Here is a 22,162-nt window from a genome sequence, read left to right as displayed (position 1 = left end):
TGACTCATTTCTGGTCTTTTGCTTCAACTTTAGCATTTGCTTTTAGTGGAGGGGATGGATTCGTCCTTTGTCCAGCATTGAAGATACCAGTATGACAAAAAAGAGAAGAGCGACGTGTTTGTTGCATTATCACTCTCTCGCCCTTCCTTCCTCCCTCCTTAAACTCCTAAAATTGTATACTATAATGCCATAGTATAATTTAGTACGGTATAGTAGGCATCACTACTATCCTGCCCCTCTCTTTTCTCAACGGGTGTCCCAGCAGGATAAAAATAAGGTAAAATTCCTCGCTCTGTCTCGCTCACGGCATGAGTAATTCAAATTTCTGTTACCTTTCGACTGAAAATAGGAATTAGTTTGACATCGAGCGGAGGCCGCCGAAAGCGACCTTTAAGCGAGTCTAGATAAGTTGTCTGTAACCCCTTCAAATCGAGGTCACCGCCGCGCTGAATAGAAGCGTTAGGAATGCCATAGTCAGAATAAGATAATATAAAAAATAATCCTAGTTCCAAAGGATTTCGATAAAGCATTCAAAGCTAACAGCCACTCGTTTCCTTGGCTGAGAATGCTGGCATGCAAAGAATTCAAAGCAATCTCCATTCAATTTCCCCATACTCTAAACTGATTTATATATTTCAGATCACAAAAAGCCTTTGAGGGTCTTATTCTAAGCTGCGTAGGAGGCGGCTTAGTAACACCTCTGACTTAGCGATTCATTTTGCATAGTACACGTTACACTTTTCTAGTGTGCTGTTGATGTCTTTTTAATAATGACCTAATTTGTATCAGTAACATACAGCTGATTAAAGAAGTGTCATTATCATCATCATCATCATCATCAACAACTGTCATTGTTTTGTCCCATTAAGAGCTTAGGAACCCTGAGCTAGGTTACTCATTCTCGATATTTTAGACGAGGATGGCCACCCTCACTCTTCCCTGAGTGGCATTGCATGAGCAGTATAACCCAGTCAGATTTAAACCCTTACGGACTCCATTCAGCTGGAATGCCTTTAACCCACTACACCACAAGGCGTCACTGGGTTGTATGGTTACCACCCAGCGTAGTTATGGCTTTCTGGGTTAAGGGAAAACTATTTAGCTTGTTAATCAGTGTAGTGTCACCTGAGGCAGCACTACATCGAATGAGTGGATGATGGGTGAGTGTAATGTACAGAATAAATCGGCAAGAGGTAGAGTTGCGGAATCCCCCAAGCCCCTGAGAATACGACTCTGAGAAGGTGAAGAGGAAGATTAGGGTGGATGGAGAGGGATTGCAAGGCCCATTGAAGAGGGGAAAAAAAATCTGTTTACAAACTTTGTTCTTAAAATATTGCACCGGTATATCTAGACCTCATTCTTACCGCTCTCTCTCTCTCTCTCTCTCTCTCTCTCTCTCTCTCTCTCTGATATATTTTTACACTGCTTGTATTATTTCCAAGAATTTATTGGGTTTGAATGGAGAGTGAATGAACGTATGTCCTTGTGTTCACTGTTTCTCTCCTGCAAGTGTATAATAATAGTGTTATTTTTACTATGTTTGTGAAGTAGGGTTAGGGTGATGATGATGATGATGATGGTGATGGTAATAATGATGATGATGGTGATGATAATGATGATGAAGATGATTATGTTAATGATTGGTGATGGTGATTAGTTTGATGTTAATAATGAAATGTGTTGATGATGGTGGTGATGATAATGGATGTGATGTTGGTAATGAGTACGGTAGTATGTTGCTGTTAGTGATGATGATGATGATGGTGATGATGATTCGTCCCACTCTCTCTCCCCCTCCCCCCCCCCTGAATTCCACCTAGCCTACTGCCCCTCTTGGCATCCCACTGTCTTGTCGTCGTACTCTCCTTCTTTTCAGGCGTCATTCTCTTATCTTCTTGCGCTTTCCTTCCTGTTTTTATATCTTCTTAGTCCATCCCTTCTCTCTCTCCAATCTTCCGTTCCTTTGCCTTCTCTCCCATCTTCCCTCCCGTTTATTTTTCCTTCCATCTTTTTTTTCTCTCCCTTTTATCTTTTCTCTCTTTTTTTCTCATTCCCTTTCCCTTGTTCCGTCTCTTTTCGCTCTCCCACCTCCTCTCTCTCTCTCTCTCTTCACTTTCTCTCCTCCTCAGTTCATTTTCACTCTCCTCTCCTCCCTGTTTTTTTCTCATCCCTCCTTCTCCCATTCTTCCTCCAAACTTACCTCCTCTCACTCTTATGTCATCACCCTTTTTTCTCTTCCCTTTTTTTTTTTTTCCTCCCCCTCCCTTCCTCTTCTATGTCCCATTCTCTGCTAACTCCTTCCCTTTTGCTCCTCTTTCCCTTCCTTTTTGCTCCTCCCTCCCTTTCTTTCATCTCTCTGCCTTCCTCTTCTCTCCCCTCTCTTTCTTCTCCTCCCCTTTCTCCTCTCCCTTCATTTTTTCTCTCTCTTTCTCGTATCACATCTTTCTTCCCTCCTCCCCTCTCCCTTTATATTGGGTCTCTTCCTCCCACTCGCCTCGATAGCATCTTAGACTCAGCAGAATAGACAGCATAAATATAGTCTTCTCTAAAGCAGCTTCCAAAGGGAGTGTTGTTGTGTGCATTCCTTAATACTCCCCCTTCTCCCTTTTTCTATCTCCCTACCCCCTCTTCTCCCTTTCTCGCTCTCTCTTCATCTCACTCCTTCTTCCCCTTTTTTTCCTCTCGTCCCTTCCCTTTTCTTTCTCCATATCTCTCTCCCTCTGACTCGTTCCTTTTCTTTTTCTTTCCTCCTCATTCATTTTCTCCCTCCCCTTTATTTCTTATTTTCTCTCTTCTCCTTTTCTTCCATTCTTCTCTTTCTCTTCCCCTCTGTGTTCTTCCTGGTTTCTCCTCTCCTTCCCTTCACTTCCTTTCCCTTCTCTCTCCTTCCCTTCTCTTCCCTTCCCATGCCTTCCCTTCCCCTCGCGTGTTGGTATGGTGAGTGACAGGTATCAGTGGTTGGCACGATGCGAGAGAGTGACTAACACCCAAGTCCTCAGGCTTCTGACTGATGGCTGACTGTCTCTCTCCAACCCCACCCCTTCCCTCCCCAGCCTCTCACCTTCCCTGCGTCCTCATCCACCCCAAGCTCACTCTTTCTCTCCATCATCCCCAGTCTCCCCTTTCTTTTCCCATTCTCCCCCCCTTCCCTCCGTCTTCGTCGTGGGTAATATTGTTCTTGTGGGCTTAGAGGGATCCCTGGCACCACCTTCAGCGATGGGACGCCTCCTTACCTCCCAGTTTCCCTCATCTCATTTCCTCACCCTCCTGTCTCATCTTTCCGCACCTGCTCCCACTCTCCCCTCTTACTTCCCCGTCTTCCTAATTCCCACCTATCCCTCCTTCATCCCCCTTACATCCTCCCCATCCTCCCCTGCCCCCTCCGTACGTCGTAGAGCTAAATCCATAAAACCCCGTTGATACTGACTTGTAAATAAACATGCAGTTTAGGGGAATATTTTGTGCTGTTGTGTCTGGTAGTGAGAGACGACATATTGCCAGAGTGTGGGTGGTGGGAGAGGGCGGGAGGTGTGTAGGTGTGGGAGAAAAATGTATGTGGGAGAAGGTGGGAGGTGTATAGTAGTAGTTGTGAGAGAAGTGGAAGACAGTGGGAGTTCTGTAAAAGTGGGAGGAGGGTGGGAGTTGTGAGGTGTGTGTAGTTATAAGAGAGGATGGAAGGTGTGTACGTGTGGAAGAAGATGGGAGATGTCTAAGTGAGAGAATGTGGATCTGTGAAGGTAGTTGATAAAGGATGTGTCAGTTAGATGCGCCACTTGCCCTGTCACACACCCTATCCCTACCCCTCTGCATCTAACACCCCCACCTCTCTTCTCTGTTTCCCCCCCTTACCCTTCTGTGCATCCCTCATCCCTCTCCTCCATCCCACCCCTTCCCCTCTTACCGCTAACTCTCCCTACACCCTTCTGTCTTCACTACTTCTTCACCTAACCTTCTCTTCCTCCCTCATCCCTCTTCTCCCCATCCCTCCCTGTCTACATCTAACCCCTCCTTTCCCCTCTGTCTTGCATCCCTTGTCCCCTTACCCTTCTTTGCCTACCACACCCCTCTCTCCATATCCTCACCAACCTCGCTTCCCCTCCCCTTTACCCCCCCCTCTCTCTCTCTCTCTCTCTCTCTCTCTCTCTCTCTCTCACTACCTTCGTCTGCCTCACGTATCACCCTTTCTCTTTACCTTCGTCTGCCTCACGTATCACCCTTTTTCCCCCTACCTTTCTGACCCTGATACCACCCTTTCTTTCCTGCCTCTCTGGCCCTACCTACCCCTTCCTCCCCCTACCCGGTGTGTGTGCCAAGTGTGTGTGTCGTGTCGCCCCCACCACCCTACGTCAGGACTGGGTCACTCCTGGCGCAAGAAGAGAGTAGCACCAGACGACATTGTGTATATTTCCTCCACTTTAACTTGGACAAGATTTTCGTCATTTTGCAGCTTACTTTCTGGTACATTATTAAACAGGAAATGAATAGAGGAAGGAAAAGTAAGTTAAATATAAAAAATTATATTTGTTTCCTCCACTTTAACTTAGCCAAGTTTTTCGTCACTTTGCAACTTACTTTCTGTTACATATTTTAACAGAAAATTAATAGAGGAGGGAAAGACATATTAAATATTAAAAAACAATCCATACACCAGATTACAGGCGTCGTCCAAGCCAGACTAAGACAACACTACAGCTGTGCATCCCTTTTCATAGTACTTCGTGGCTATCATCATATTCTGGTGTTAATCTGTTGTTATACCTCGGCATTTAAGATGGAGACTTGAGACTTTTAGAACAAGTTGAAGTGGATAAACTAAAACACATGTCATATATAACTTTGGATTGTATTTTTAACGCAGGAGAATTCGTAACACCTTTTCTCTAGTGATTTATTTTGCACATTACACCTTCATTTTATCCTGTGCGTTCCCGGGAGGTTACTCAGTGGCGGGTAAATCAAACGAAAAGAGATAAATTTTCCTCCGTTGGTTAAGTCGATACAAGAGATTCTTCCAGTGTAATAGACAGCATAAACTGCTCAGGTAAAGGTGTCACAAACTGGGCTAAGCCAACGAGGAGACGATCCACCGTGTCTTGGCCACATTGTATAAAAGAAAAAGAAAAAGTTAGGCGTGTGTGTGTGTGTGTGTGTGTGTGTGTGTGTGTGTGTGTGTGTGTGTGTGTGTGCTTGCGTGTGTGTGTGTGTTGGGCGTACATATTTCTCCACCTTCTGTATTATGACGCATACAAATTAATCAGGCCTTCGTATCATGGAATATACATAGTTCTCCAGCATCCATTATATTTTTCAAGCTTCCGTATGATGACATTCCGTATAGGCTGCATATAAATCCAACGTCCATATTATAATATACATAATAAATCCAGTGCGTATATTGTGACGCGAAAGCATCTCTCGCGCTTCAGATTTACAGACCAAATAGATCTTCTGAAAAAGTTTAAGCTTGCCTGATCAGTCTTGCTGGTTTTTGATACTCAGAATTACAAGCTTCAATATATTGCCTTTAAACATTCCACATATTACTGTTTCACTTTTTTTTTTTTTTTTTCAAGGAATCAACCTGCCTGTAGGTCCCTTGCACAAATTTTTGACCAAGGGATACTATAATATTTTTTTTCCCCTTTTTTTGCACACATGATAAATTAGGTGAGAGGAAGGACAATGACTCCATTTCACGTTTTTCAGGCGTCATCCACCACACCAACCCCCTACCATCAAGCCTGTCCTAGCTAACCCAGGTACCCCCACCACATACTCCTTCCCCCCCCCCTTCTAAGCCACGCCAAGCCAAGCCACCACCACCATCACCCCCCACCCTCCCTTCTCGTAGAACCTTAGCCGCACAGATATTGAGTTCAGTCTTTAGTGTAGCTGTCTCAGAATTTGGTTGCCTAGAATCCCTGTCAGCAAGTGAAGGGGCTTTGGTTATTAGACCTGAAGGTAGTTTATATAATTTTTTCGTAGTTGCTGTCGTCCACATTCTCCGGAGATGATACTCACAAGAGAAAGCCTTGTCACATATACCACTAAGCCATGTGGGATAATGTTTACACTAGTATGTGGAGAGGATACAGTTTTTAGCCATCAAGGTGTTTTGTGTTATTAGTAGTAGATGCACAGCACTCTCCGGAGATGATGATTCCCTCTAGAGACAGTCTTATATCATGTGTCACTACGCTGTATGGGACTGTCTCTGTTTCTCTCTCTCTCTCTCTCACTCCTCATGACTGATTATGCTTTGTTTGGGTCTAACTTGGGTTGCCGTTGCGTCATCCAAACCAAAAAATAATGTGTCTGTCGGTGTTCCTGCTGAAGTCAGTAATAAAGGTTCTTTCCCCCTATTGGTTGTAAAAATCTGAACACCATGAAGCACGGGCTGGAAGTGAGCACACCCCCGCCCTTGAGCACCACTCCCGCCCACACCCAGACGCCCACAGTCACCGTCACCCCACCCCAGGCTGACCCTACCCCGCCCACACTCGCCCACGCAAGATCTGTCTCACCCCCGCCCGCTTCTACGTGTGCCGTTTGTTGTCCCTCGCTGCCCTCCTCCGATGCCCCTCCCTCCCTTGCGTACACCTCCCCTACTGCTTCTCCTTCCCTCCATGCCTCTCTTGTCTCCTCTTCCCTCCATACCTCCCCCATCACCTCTTCAGCTACTCCCCACGCCGTAGCCCCCCCTCACTCTCCTTCCCATACCTCTCCTTCTTTCCCTTCCCATCACACTTCTTCCCCCTATGCCCTCACCACTCCCACCTCCCTTTACCATATTTCCCCTTCTTCCCCTCCCCCTCACATCTCCACTTCCCCCCATACTCTCACTGCCCCTGCCGCCTTCTCCTACACTTCCCCATCTTCCCCCCCTCCTCACACCTCCTCCTCCCTCCAGTCCCTAGCCACTCCTGCCTCCCTGCCCTACACTTCCCCTTCTTCCCCTCCCCCCCACACCTCTTCCCTCCATACTCTTACTACTCCTTCCTCCCTCTCTTCCATCACTCTTCATTCCCCTCCCCCTCACACCTCCTCCCTCCATGCCCCCACTACCCCTTCCTCCCTGCCTTTCATCCCTCCTTCTTCTCCCCCCCCTCGCATCTCCTCTTCCCTCCTCACTCTCACCACCCCTACCTCCATCTTTTCCACCTCTCCATCTTCCCCTCCCCCTCGCACCCCAATGTACTTCCCTCCCTCAGCCAGCAGCAGTTCCTCCTCTCCATTCTCCTCTCCCTCCTACGGCTCCTGTCTTTCCCTCACATCCATATCTCTCGTATCCATACCCCAGATATCTATCCAGCCCTGCCCTCCATCCACCACAGCTTCCACTACCACAACCACTCCTACCACGACCCAAACCGATCCTCTTCTAACCACCACTACCACCACATCAATCACTCCTCTCACGACCACAATTACCTCTACAACCACTACCTCTGTAGCTGTAAGTACTGGCCCTGCGACCACGAACGACCCATTCCATCATGCCTTTCCATCATTATCACCTCACTTCACCCCTTCCTCCTCCCTTTCCCACCTCACCTGTATGCTGGCTGGAACAGGTGCATTGCCCCTACCCTTGCCCCTCCACCAGTCCCTCCTACCCATTATATCCCCGCTTCCCCCTGCTGCACCCCCCGCTACCCCTCCACGTACCCCCCTCCTTGTGCCTCCCTCCTCCGCCGGCTCCAACTTGCCTATCATTTACCTGCGCCAAAACACGCCTGAGGCTTCTCCACCTGCCACCCCCTCCACACCGCCACCCCACACACGCTCCCCACACCCACACCTATCATCGGAAGCTGACTCCATTGATTCCTTGGACCTCCCTGACGACGATGACGAGGACGAAGAGGACGAAGGGAGCTCGAGGGAGGCGGGGAAAAAAGGCCGTCGACAGCACCGCACTGCCTTGCAAATCCCTGAAAAACAGCAAGAGCAGCGACGCGCCTCCCTCCTCTCCCTCACCCCCAGCACCGTCCGCCGTCCCTCGCTCGTGTCCCTGCTCAGCTTAACCCCGTCAATCGCTGCTCGAAGGTTCTCATTCATCGGTGGTGGACAGAACCGGGTATGCTTCAGTGCCCTCACCCCCTCCACCCACACCCACCCTGCCACATCGCCGCTCACTTATCTCCCTTCCCCCGCACTAACTAAAGCCCCCTCCCCTCATCCCCCAAAGCTTGATTCGTAGCTCAGGCTGAAAAAGAAAGAAACGAGACATTCACGTTGTTTGCACGTTGGTAGTGGCTAGACTTGGTTATGAAGTAGACTAGTTAATCCTTAAATTATGGTACACGTTTTCTATGATGCGTTAAGAGTTACGTTCTTTATAATCCTTGTCTTCTAGCGTAAACTTAGCTGGCATGACTTTGGCTCTTACTATCACTTGCTATTTGTCTTATCTTGCACTATTTTATTACATTCTTACGCTGTTAATCAGTATTTGTTGAATAACCAGCAGTCACTGTTACATGCAAGATAGTTATGGTTTTATATCGTGTAGGCGTATTATATTATCATCTTATTAGATTTAGTTGTAGACATTAGTTAAAAGCTAAATGGTCCGCTTTATATTCTGTTGTTAAAATAAAAGTTATGGTAATGACTATGATCTGAGCAGCACGTGACATGCTGCGGCCACACTTGCTCTTAACATGTGGTCAACAAGATGAAATGAAACACAGGGTTGATGCTGATGAACTAACAGCCTGCACCCTTAACAGAATCCTGTGCCTCTTTTCCTCTTGCCCGTCCCTTGTTGTGGGTAAGTATGGTCGCGCCCAAAAATATATACTGTATGTGGAGACATGAGTAACTTTGTGTATATTGTATGCTATTTTCTTCCTGTGTTGGGATTTAACTTTGTATTATAGCTAGTATTTAGTATGATCAGCAAGATTTCATTCGCAGGCTAGTTGAATTTCTAGTTGAAGTTTTGTGTGTGTGTATATATATATATATATATATATATATATATATATATATATATATATATATATATATATATATACTGTACTTTATAAGCCCGTTTATCTGCCCGTTTGTCTGCTCTGTCTGTTTTGTCCATATACCGTATAATTTGTGTGTGTGTGTGTGTGTGTGTGTGTGTGTGTGTGTGTGTGTGTGTGTGTGTGTGTGTGTGTGTGTGTTACATAACTCTTGCTGAATGTAGTCACGTCATGAATACAAGACTCAGGATGTTCGTGTCATATTTCCTCGTGATTTTCAGTTAGTGTCAGCCACCACATCAAGGAAATAGAAGAGCTATTGGGTGGGTGTGGGAACAGCCTAAAGTTGATGTAACAAATATAGTCATAAGTAGAAAAGGTATATAAAACTGTCTAGAGGTAACAAAGGTGAAAGGCAAAGGTGGGGGTAGACGCCATGAGACTCAACCCGTGGTGCTCATCTCCATAATTTTTGAACCTGTGGCGAGTTAGTCACCCTGTATAGTGTAACAAAAGGCCACTGCATCACCCTGATTGACATTTACCTCCCTTATGTTACCCTGAGTGCACATTTTACCATAATTGCTCGTTTGACCAGCCAACTCACGATGGGTGGATAAATACTTGAATGACGACAGCTGCCCACACCAGGAGCTAAAGGCCCTTGAGACTTACCCTCAGCTAAATTAAATCGTTTAACGTTGGCTGTAATTAAACAGTAGAGTTATCTTGATCATGAGAGGGTGAACGGTTCTGTCAGGTCAATTCAGCATTTTCAAAATTCATGCCATCAGTACGATTACTTTTTTAGATTCTTTTCCCTCCGGACTATTTTCTTCATCGTAGAAAAAGGATTCCCAAGTGGAGGAGTTGGATGCAGTCTACATTAAAACTTTCACTCTCTTAAATTCGTCTCTTCTTGCCCACGTCTTATCAATTTTTGTTACTTTTAGACGATTTTATTCAGCAAAGGGGAAGCTTTTCGAACAGATCAGGTTATGGACAGCCATCAGTAACCCATTTGGTATTAAAAAAAAAAAAAAGGTGGGGGGGCGGTATCGTAACAGAGGGATTAAGTTTCTGCACATTTACAGTTTGGTTCTTAAGTTGGCCTATTTTTTCAGCTCCTCACACTTCCCACTGCTGGCTGATAGTTGGAGTGATTGTCAACCCATTTATGACACTTTTGATATATCAGGCGGAAAAATGACGGACAAAATAAACGGTGAAGAACAGGAGACGAACTCTTTGTCCTCGACTGTACAGAGCTGCAAGGGATGAGTTACACGTGTATAGAGATAGCCCGTATTCTCTTTGGTATAGAGCATTTCGTAGCGCTTCTTCCTAAGCTATTTATTTTGTGTATTTCTCCTTAATGTTCTCTTGTATGCTGTTTAAATTTTTCTGTTGTCGACGTGGTTTATATTAGCAACATACAAGGAAATATTAATCTGTGTAGTAGGTAGAATAAGTCACTAAGGAAGAGGTGTTACGAAAGGATAGAAGCAAACTAGAATACGGATCAGCAGAGAATCACCATGCAGCCCTGTCCCTCCCACCACAAGTCTTCCAGTGCATGACAACTTTCCACAAGACTGGCGAATTCTATCCCTATCAACACGACGATCACTTGTTCACAGAGACATATTTTAACGTTGGATGGATGTGTTAGTTTATTATTATTGTTATTATTATTATATGTGAATTTTTAGTAGACACGCTCTCTGCCATTTTTTTTTTATTTTTTTATGTTTTGCGTTTTCAACCTTTATTCCCAGACTCTGCTTCGCATTTTAAAGTGGGTAAAAATATTGATGATGATGATGTAAGGACTGTTTATTGACTTGGTTTCGTTACCAATATTTATTTTAATGTATTTTATTTTTTATTTTGCTATAGGTGTGGTGTCGTACCACTGATGTTATTCAGTGAGGTTCCGTATTGGTGGTGTGAGCAAGGGATGATACATATCGCAGTCTCATCACCTTTGCGTCGGGGCTAGGGTGGGATGGTGATGGCTAGGTATATGTAACGAGGACGTGATAAGGGTGTAAGGTGTAGGTGATGGGGATGCTGGTGGTTATAATGTCCTCTCGTGTCTTAGTGTACTTTTGGTAGTTAGAGGAAGGACATATCGTACAATACTCACCTTAACGATACGGACATTTTAATCTTTCTTCCTCATTTCTTTTCGCTCTTTCTTTGTATCTGTTGAGTTGTGGTTGGTCTGGTTTTAGTGACATTTTCAGTGTGGTTTGGCTCGCCTGAACGATAGATCTCCGGGGATTTTTTGTTATTTAAATTTTCTTTATCGCTGTTTCTGTGTTTGTAGAGTTGAGGTTGACGGTCCGGGTGCAGGCTGTAATGTCCTGGCCTGTCTTTAGTGTGGTTTTGGTTCTGGGATGAATATAACAGTAAAGAGACTTAACGATATTGGGCATTTTAGTCTATCGTTATTGTGATGTGGTTAGGGATTGTTGAAACTCTTTTGTTTTGGAGGTGAAATATTAAGGACGAGGACGGGAAGTCAATCTTTAGCAGAATAAACAAGAGAAGTTAATACGTTTTCTGACGGACTGAAAGGGCCAGGATTTATATTACAGCGGAGAAGTATTTTTTATTTTGTCGCGGGATCTTACAGTGGTTTTGGGTTGTAAGGTAACAGCAAGATATCACCCCTGAAGTGGAATTAAACGCTTGTTATCACAGAGGCATTTCCCGACAGCTAGTAAAAAAAATACGGTTATCTTTTTACCTGGGGTGCTGTCAAACCTCCTGCATGTCGTTAACGTGGCGAAAAATATCTTCAAGTGATCTTGTCCTGGCTCGGTTTGTCATTTTCATCATTAGCAGTTATTCTACATTAATATTACTTTTATCTTAAACTGCCCATCTACGTCTTCATCGTTGATATTCTCTGCCATCATTCTGTATCATCGTCGTTTGTATCCTAAGTTTTTACACTGAATTCGTGTTGTTCTTACTCTAACCTGCTATTCTACACTCCGCTCATTGTATCTCTATCCACGCAAGAAGTGATTAGAAGGAAAGTTGCAGGATGGCTGAACTCAGTGTTGATGACATTTGTGAGACTGATGATGGGTTTGGTGGTGCTGAGGATGCTGAGTATGGGGCGATTAGTGGTGATGTTTTTGGTGATGAGGGGGATGGTCGTGGTGAAGGTGGGAATATTCGTGGAGACGCAAGAGACGATGTTGGTGATATTGTCGAAGGCAGAATTAGAGATGATGTGGGAGACGGAGGTGGTGGTGTTAGTGTTGGTGAAAGAAGGGCAAGTGGCATCAGTCTTACAAGAAGAGTTAGTGGCATTAGTGTTGCAAGGAGAGTTAGTGGTGCTTCTGGTGTTGAAAGCAGACTTAGTGATACTGGGGAACGTGTATATGGTGGTGGTGGTGGCGGTGTTCAAAGAAGAATTAGTACCATCAGTCTTGGAAGCGAAAGTAGCAGTGTTTATAGTGTTGAAAGCAGAGGAATTGGTGGCATTAGTTTTGAGAGCAATATTGATATTGTCTGTAGTGCTGGTGCGGATGATCTTGATGGCGGAGGAGGCAGCAGGAAGAGCGGTGTTAGCGAAGGCAGAAGAAAGAGCGGCGAGGAGCCAATCATAGAAAAGGTCCTGCATCGCGATATGCCGAAACCAAGATCCCTGACCCTCTTCAAGATTGACGAGGAGCCAAAAGCAACCGTCCATCGCAGTGACCGACACAAGGGAGGGAGTCTGCCTTTTCTACGGGTGTTTAGTAGGTCGCACTCCAACCCCCTGTCCCCCTCGGAATCCGACACGTCTTCAATTGAGAGCACGGATTCTTGGCACTGTGATTCCCCGTCAAGAAGCCCGCGTTACTTGAGTCGCATTCAGCGGTACAAGAACGACCTGGTGTACAGACAAAGGGCCAGGCTGCACCGGATGCTCCTACATAGCAAGCAACACTCATACGAGGTACGCCGGAGGGAGAGATGGAAGAAAGAGTGGATAGAAAGGGGATTCAGAGCGATAAAGGGAAGGGAGGGACATAGAAGCACAGTAAAAATGCGATTTTAAATAAACAGATAAATCTAATATACTGTAGCACTAGCCGTGTGTGTGTGTGTGTGTGTGTGTGTGTGTGTGTGTGTGTGTGTGTGTGTGTGTGTGTGTTTTGGGCAGCTGAAACTACACATTCAAATCGCACCAAAATTGGAACAGAAGTCGCAAAAAATTCGCTGATCTGAAAAAACTTGATCCCATCACGATTGAAAAACTTTTACTATATTTAATGAGCGATCATATTTTGACCAAAAAACGTCGCTCCAGGCGCCCGGCATAGGATATCCGTAGAATTTTTTGCCCATAGGTACAACTAAAATAAACTATAGCATACAGAAGAAGATCAAGTAGGGAGATGTGAGAGGGAGAAGATGGCTCAAATAAAGAGGGAGGGAGAAGTGAGAGGGAGAGGGTGGTTCAGATAAAAAGGGAGGGAGAAGTGAAAGGGAGAGGATGGTTCTAATAAAACGGCATTGAGAGTTGAAAGGGAAAGTGGCTGGAAAACAGGAAGGGAAAGTTGATAATACTGGATAGACGAAGAGAGAGAGAGAGTGGATAGAAAAGGGAGTAAAGCAGTAGAGGGAGGGACGGGTGACAGAGGGAAAGGGATAGAAAAACGAATAGAAGAGTGAAGAGATGGACAGGGAAGCATAGGAAGAAACAAGCAGAGAAGGAGATGTGAATGGGAGAAGGGATAGAAAGAGGAGCTGTAAACGGATGGGATACGATAATGGGGAGATGGTGGTTCATAAGTAAATATATGGGAAAAATCGAGACAGTGGAAAAGATATCAGAGTATTATCTGTTTACATCGGTGACGGTTTATTTCGGTTTGTTCTCGCTACCTCCAGACGATTTTATTTAGAAAGTTCCTCCCTCACTGAAGGGGTTAGTCTGTGTCCAACCCATCCAGTTCAGAAAGTCTCCCCAAAGCTGAATAAAATCGTCTGTGGTTAATAAGCAAGGAATGGAAGATAGACGCCATCGTAGTGAAGAGGGATGGAACGTGAGATGGGAAAACAGACTGGGAATGGAGAGAGAGAGAGAGAGAGAGAGAAGAGTGAAAATTGATAATATTATTGACCAGGTGGAGCTCAGTCTTAGGCCACAACCACCACCATAACTACCAACACCCCCCCACACCCCCATCACATCACCACAATCCCCATCACATCACCACAACCCGTCACATCACCACAATCCCCATTACACCACCACTGTCCCCATCACATCATCACAACCCCTATCACATCCCACAACCCCCACCACATCACCACAATCCCCATCACACCTCCACAACCCCCACCACATCACCACAATCCCTATCACATCGCCACAGCCACAACCTTCAAGTCACCTAGCATCACATCACCATTACTTCACGACAACAATCAACATCACCACTAGTACTGGTAGCCCAACAAAATTACAATCACGTTATTATAACCACCAGTACACCACCACAACAGCCACAACCACAGATACCTTCACATCACCACAGCTATCACCACAGGCATCATCACCCCACACAGACGAACTACTCCCACCCATACCGCTCATTTTTGTTCTTGTTTAATCATACTTCTTCGTATGGTCGTTCTGATTCGTATGTTGACCAGCTTTTACTTGTGACTGCTTCCTTCTCTCTCTCTCTCTCTCTCTCTCTGTCTCTCTCTCTCTCTCTCTCCCCACCTCCCAGCATGGCATAAAATAATTTATAAAATTTGGCTCAAAGTTGGCAATAAGCATAAAATAGCATAGACAAGAAAAGAAATAATAAAATTCATGAAAATTTATTGTAAATGGTGTGAACCCCCCAAAATGTTGAAAGCAAAGGGAGATCTTGCAGTTCAGCGTCCCAAACTCCAGGTGTCACCGCGTGATATGGTAGCAAGGGAACAAAACATGTTGAAACAGAAAAAATTCTGAGTGGACAGTCAGCTCAAACTCACTTTGTAAAAACTTCCAGGAAAGACATTCAGTTGTCAGAAGGTAATTTTGTTCTGACCATGGAAGAGCTTGTTGTTAAAACAGAAACTATTCAGGCTCTGAAGGTTGTTGCAAGCACAAATGATGATGCTTAGTATTTCCAGATTCAGACATAGCAAAGAGTTACAAACAAGGAGAGACAAAGGTGAAATACTGCATTCAGTATGGTATTACACCATATTTAAGGGAGAAGCTCATAGAGGATTTTTCAGACACCCCATTTACTTTCAAGTTTGATGAAACTACTACATCACAGGTGAAAAAGCAGTATGATGGGCATGTGTAATACTGGTATAAAAAAAAATGGCATCGAAATTTGCTACTGCGGATTACTCTTTGCAGGCCGCTGTACAGCAGAAGATCTGGTCATTCACTTTGTGGAGTTTGGTCAAAAGATGAACTGGAATAAACGTTACCTGCTTCATGTTGGGATGGATGGACAAAGAGTCAGTTTGTCTTTTGAGAAGAAACTGATTGTTAATCTGGAAGATATTTGCAAAACAAAACTTCTGCTGCTTGGATCTATTTCATTTCATCATGTTCATAATGCATTCAGAAAATTACGCTCAAAGTTGGACATGGACATTGACCAGTTTGCCTGTGACATTCATTCATTCTTTAAACTATCTAGTGGCAGACGGGATGATTACGTATCCTTGGAAGAAGTCACTAAGTGTACAGACTGGTATGCGCCACGCCATGTGACCTCAAGGTGGTTAACTCTGAAGCTAGTTGTGCGGTACTTCGAATCTTGAAGCAGTGGAAGATTCTGCAGGAATACTTCCTTCGTTTCTTGCCAAAGCAAATGACCTTCAAGAGGGAGATTGAATCAAATGTAAGGTACAAACGGATTTCAGATACTCTGAAAGCAGACCTTTCCCCAGCTTACCTCGCATAAGTTGCCTTCATTGCCCAGGATTTCGAGAGCTTCCTTTTGATATTTCAGAAGAACGAGCCCATGATCCATATACTATACGAGTATGATTGCTTGGGCCAACTACTTAGTTGTTGACAATATTTGTCCCAGAGAAGGTCCTCATGCACTCCCCAGGGTCATTTCAACAAAAGTTGAAATCAGTAGCAACTCTGGCTTCCCTAGATTGTACCAAACTTGAAAATCACGAAAGCCTAAAGGCTATACAGTAGACACTGGGACACGTGCCAAGGCCGTTTTAATTCAACAGGACAGCAGTGAGGAATGGCGACACAGCTTCAAAGAGAACTGTTTGAAGTGTTGCACACCTGCTGTATCATACATACAGAAAAATCTACCATTTGATGTGCCTGTCCTGAAGGAAGCCAATGTTCTACACCTAGAAAAGAGACTTGACCAATCCTCATTGACAAGCATCTCTAACACTCAACATTGTGGAAGTTCTAAGTACCCCTGGGCCAGAGAATGTTTTACCAACCATGTTCCAGACAGATCCATCCACAACACCAGAAGACCTGTATGATGTGGTGAGAAAACAGTGGAAGTTTTATCAGACAGAACACATTCCACAGGAAGTGTACATTAAAATAGTCACTCCCCAAACTTCTACTAGGGTACAAGACTCTTACTGGCAGCATGTACATGAAAAGTTTGGTCTTGGACTCCTGGAAGAGAGCCCATCTAAACACCAAACAAGGAGGAGTGGTCAGTACTGGGCTGATATTGATGAGATGAAAGATGAGCAGGGAAGAAGGAAATTCCCGCAACTGTTTGCGCTTGCCAAATGTGTGTTGACTATGAGTCATGGAAATGCTGCCCCTGAAAGTCTGTTTTCCATTAAGGAGTCTGTTCTTGCAGTTCATGGTCAAAGCCGTGGAGAAGAAACGCTCATTGCCATGCGAATTGTGAATGATTATCTTGTGAATGCTGGTGGTGTAATGGACATCCCCGTCACTTCAGATATTTTGAAAGCTGTGAGACATTCCTACCGGAAATACCAAGCTGGCCATGAGGCTAAGAGAAAGGCTAGGGAAGATGAGCAAAAAAGAGCAACAAGAAAAAGAGGCAACAGAGAGCAAAAGGAAGTCAGAGGAGATGAAGAAAATAGAAGAAATAGAAGCAGAGATCAAGTTGAAAAGATCTGCATTCACAGTGGCTGATGCATCAATTTCTGTGGGTAATCAGGAACTTCAAAAATGTCTGTCAACGTGTAGTGTCCAGAGCTGAACTGCAGAGTGCCCAGGCAAAAATTGACGTGGGACTGGAGAGAAAACGTTCTCTGGAGAAGGAAATTTCTGAGCTTTAGAAATGGAAAATTGACATTGTTAAGAAACAGAAGGAAAAATGATTAGTCATACTTGGGAATCTAATAGTGTTCCAGATGTACTATTTGATGTTGCGTCTTTAATGTAGTGGACACAAAATGTTGGGCTATTAGTTCCATAGTAAACTAATGTGGTTTGCATTGAATATATGCTTATTGTAAAATCAGTTACCGTCCACTCTGAAGGATATCTTATTTGAGTTCAGTAATTGTTGCAGAGCCAGTACAGAATACTGATGTTTCAGTTTACACCATAATACTGCACTGTACAGTATATCAATGCATTATGTTTTTAGTTGTTTTATGACTTACTGCGTGATGATTCATGGTTAAATCATATGAAAGCATTAGAAAACTACAGTTACCAGCATAAAAAAAAAAAAAAAAAATTATTGCCAGTTTCATAAAATAATAACATTTATCAGAAAAAGAGCATAAAAATCAAAATTACAATTTGTAAAAAGTGGCTGGGAGGCATTATATATGTATATATATATATATATATATATATATATATATATATATATATATATATATATATATATATATGAATGACGTCAGAAATGAAACTTATAATGGTACGGTACTTTAGATGCCCATTTTTGTATAAACTAATGTGGACCTATTTAAAAAACGAAAGAGAAAATACTTGTTGGTGACTTGTAACACACACACTGTATGATTACATTTTCTTTTCACACATTAATTTCGTTGTAAACTTCATATACGTTCGTCGACCTCTTTCACTCGTATACGTCATTCACTTTTTACACATATCCACGTCAGTAATCACTCCACACCATATCGGGTCGAAACAGTTATATCAGTACAATAAACACAGCTTAATCTGTGAGCATACTTTTCTTCGTTGTGGGCATACTTTTATCCGGTGTGGGTATAGTATTATCCATAATGGGTATGCTGTTATCCAGTGTGGGTGTACTTTTGTCCATTGTTCGTATATTCATGTGTATTGTGGGTTTACTTTTATCCCATTGAGTAATTCACAACACATTGAAATTAAAGCCCATTCATCATTGCACCTCATTCACACATTTCACCTAAAATCGAATGCATCCATAGTCCTGTAATGAATGAATACACAGTGTATGATAGTACGCCAGTTGCCTAACCCCTTCACTACGAGAATAAACTTTAAAAATATGCGCATGCTACCCTCATACAATTTTGTATTCAGGGTGATCCATACATAACGTTCCCCTTTGCCATTTAAGATGCTGTGTCAAAGGAGGCGCAAAGTATGGACCACCCCAGTACGTCTCCATTATACTCTTTGGCCTTGAGAAGTTCGTCAGATGAATAAAATCGTCTGAAGGTTGCAAGAATATAAATAGCATCGTACTGAGGGGGTTAATTTTTGTCCACTTATTTCTCACCAGTTTTTCGTGTTATGATTGTTGTTGTTATTGCTGATGTTATTGTTGTTTGTGAATCGTGCATTGTGTTAAGTGCCGTATTCCGAAGTGTCATGGAGGCTTCGTAATACCTCATCGTTGGCGATTTATTTTGCATATTGCACCTTAACATTCTCTCATATTCGTATGCTGTTTATATCCTTTTAATTTTCGACCTGGCGTGCATAAATAACGTGTAGGATGTTGAGGTGTAATATGCAGAATAAATCGGTAAGTGAGAGGTGTAACGAAATCTCCAAATCCACTTGGAATAAAGACCGAAAGGTTGTACAAAGTAAAGGTTACGTTGTGTACTTATTTATTTATTTATTTAATAATCATGCATTGTCAGTTTAGTTATCTTGTCGTTAGAGAATAATCTGGTTGTAAAAATTTGACATCTCTCTGAAGCACGTATATATTGTAATTATGAGCTATTTTGCATCTCCCCTTCACTACGATGACGTCATGCGTTCTCCGTTTTTGCTACCACTGGACGATTCTGTGCAGCTTAGGAGAGACAACTTGTACTGAAGATCCCCCCTTTTATAACGAAGGATGAATCTTAAGCTGAATAAAATCGTCTTGTAACTAGTAACAGCTTTAAGTCATCGGAGGGAAGTGGTTTTTTACGCAGGGTCTGAACTCTGTTGTTACTGATTTTCTTGCAAAATTCTCGTCTACTCTTGGTATTTCAGGTTTGTTTACTTTGCATACAGTTAACATATCTCTTGTTCGTGTTTTCGTGTGTCCGTTTTCTGGTGTGTTCTCTTCGTTGTGTTCGTTTTATTTTCGTGAACAGTATGTATTTTTTCCTTTTTTTTTTTTTTTTATGTATGCTGTCCCGTACTATATGTGTTTTTGAAAAAGTCTTAACCCTTTGACTGCTGTATGGTATCTGCAGCTGTATAAAACCCTCTGGCTGTAATTGTAATACTTTACAGAAAAATAATTGATTTTCAGACACATCATTAACCCTCAGACCTTGGGTTAGGGGGAGGTCTGAGTGGCAGGTAAAATCGTCTGCCATTAACAAGTGCTGATGTTGTTGTGATCCGAGGCGCATATGAAACGTGAATCCGGTGTTTCCCTCCTGCCGTCCACCATCCTCCTTTCGGACGAGAGGGAAGTAGTCGAGGAACATTTGTATAACCAGGCAGTGGAACCGTCAGGCAACATTGGTGCCACCACTTGAAGGTGTTCCCCTTGAGCACCATAAAACTGGGTAAACAGGCGCCCGCAAGGTTCAGGGGATAATCGAATATTTTTAAATCATATACGGTATTTGTAGTGAGTGTCTGAGCTCTTTAATATTAAAATCCACAAAATTGTCTGGAGTTGGGCAAAATAAATCCTTTGAAGTTGTGCAGAATTAAATATGCATATGATTCGTGGCCAGAGGGTTAACCGCTGCAGTACGATGACGTCATTTGTAGTTTGTTCTTACCGCCAAACTGTTACATGATGTGGCTGAGAGACATTGAACGGGGGTGGGGCTGGGGGGATGAAATACAGCTTACATTATCCTCGTCATTACAAGAGGTGTCTCGAGCTGCATTAAATCGCCCTGCGTTGGCAAGAACTAATAAGAAAAAGACGTCATAGCACTGAAAGGGTTGAGATGAACACAGGGATATGGCAAAACGGTCATGACTGAGTTTTCCCCGTAGTTGAATGAAATCGTCTGGCAGTGGGAAAATACAAAATAGATGTCATTGTGCTGAATTGGGCAGCCGATTCGACCTGCAGTACACTGAACTCAGTCATTATTATTAAATATTTTTCCATTTTGACGAATTCGACAAACCATTAACTCCGTCAGTCATATCCCTGGCGTATTTCGCCATTCCTCAAATCATCAGTGTTTTGTAGGTTGTTCTTCAGCCTCATTTGGGGAGCGGGGTGGCTCAGTGGTACAGCTCAGGACTCGAGATCACGAGGTCGAGAGTTAGTGCCTCGCCCGGGTAGCTGCCTTTGCTGGGAGGGGTAGCGCTCTCCTGTAACCCTAGCAGAGCTGTATGATCTTTGTAGGTCTAGCTTGGGGGAATAATCTTTTCAGACTCATTTTTTTTTTTTTTTTTTTTTTTTTTGTAGCTTACTTCCCTTTCTCCTTTTTAATCTGTATTTTCCGTAGCTTTTATTTGAACTTTGTAATTACTACGAAGGTCTCTTCTGAGCTGAGGAAATCGTTTGGTGATAACAAGAACTTAATGAAAAAGGTTTCATTGTTCCGACCGGGTTAGTCTCTTTATCCCGAGGAAATGCTTTGTCATTCAGGCCAACATCAGACTATTTTACTCAGCATACTGGAGACCAGTCTCGTTGAAAGGGTTAGACTCAGTGCCCATTAATCCATCAGTTTTCTTTCACTAATAATTATATCTAACGTTGCAGCCTTTGGAACGAATTCTTGTCGGCTAAGGATTCTTTCTAGTACCTATTCCATGCTAGTTTATTTCTGCATACGACACGTTAATAGTCCTCTGTATGTTATTCATGCAGTCAGATAGGTACAGATAACATACAAGACATAGCAAATCGTACTATGAAAAAGTAAACCTCTAATAAGTCATATTTATATTAAAACAAAAATGTAGTACAACAGCCTAGTAAAGTATGGTATGCAAAAGTTCTGTATAACCTCCCAAGCAGACGAGAATACGATTTTTTTTTTTTTTTTCAATTATGAGCAGTGTGTAATCTATTCTTCCCTTACCCCCTCCCCCTCAGTCGGATCAGATGGTGTCGCTGAACTACCGGTCGTTGGAGTCGTACATCAACGAGGACAACCTACCGGGGCTGCAGTCGTTCCTGGCGTCGCGTTCCGTGGTCATCGACGACAAGGACGAAAATGGCGCCACCGCCCTCATCCTGGCCGCCGGCAAGGGCAAGGCCGAAATCTGCAACGAGCTCATCCTGCACGGCGCCGATGTCAACGCGGAAGACAATGTGAGTACCGGAGACCTGCTTCCTGTACTGTGGTTACCCAGAACTAAGGGGAAAAAAAAAGTTATCATGGAAGAGCTGTACCTATCGTCATCTTTGTTATGGCCGTAGCCCTGCCTAAGGATGGAGTGTGGCAGGGTCCAGGACTAAAGAATAGTATTGTGCTTTATTCAGAAGACACAACAGTTTCTTTCCGACTCAAACCCCTTTCCTTCAGCAGGTGTGAAAAAATCTGAGTGGCATCCTGTTGTCATATAAGTTTAGCACGATTTCCTTGTGTGGTATTTAACTAACAGTAGAACCGGGCACTGAATAAGTAGCCATCGTGCTGTATAGGTAAAGGATTGTTTCTAATCCCGTCAGTGTCTCCTTAAAGTAGATAAAACAGTAATCGTCTGTGGTAGGAAGAAATATAAATACATGCATATATCGTGTTTATTTTTTCTTGGAAAGAACTATAATGCGGGCTTGTAGCCATGGGTTCCTCCTTCCTGGCATATACAGTGTATATATATATATATATATATATATATATATATATATATA

At 43.4% G+C, this 22,162-nt stretch overlaps 1 protein-coding gene across 1 annotated transcript in view; it reads left to right on the top strand.

Moving 5' to 3' along the window:
- The window catches only part of LOC145404595 (kinase D-interacting substrate of 220 kDa B-like), a 623,448-nt gene that overhangs the window by 539,926 nt on the left and 61,360 nt on the right, over positions 1-22,162 (top strand). Inside the window, exon 3 of the mRNA XM_080276114.1 lies at positions 21,401-21,619. Coding sequence (XP_080132240.1) covers positions 21,410-21,619 — 210 coding nt within the window. The 5' untranslated portion in view covers positions 21,401-21,409. The remainder of the gene's footprint in view (positions 1-21,400; positions 21,620-22,162) is intronic.

The sequence above is a fragment of the Coenobita brevimanus genome, chromosome 64 (genome assembly GCF_032717465.1).
Source record: "Coenobita brevimanus isolate Jiangsu-jjx chromosome 64, ASM3271746v2, whole genome shotgun sequence".
In the NCBI taxonomy this organism is placed as follows: domain Eukaryota; kingdom Metazoa; phylum Arthropoda; class Malacostraca; order Decapoda; family Coenobitidae; genus Coenobita; species Coenobita brevimanus.
This window is presented reverse-complemented; position numbering and strand designations above follow the sequence as displayed.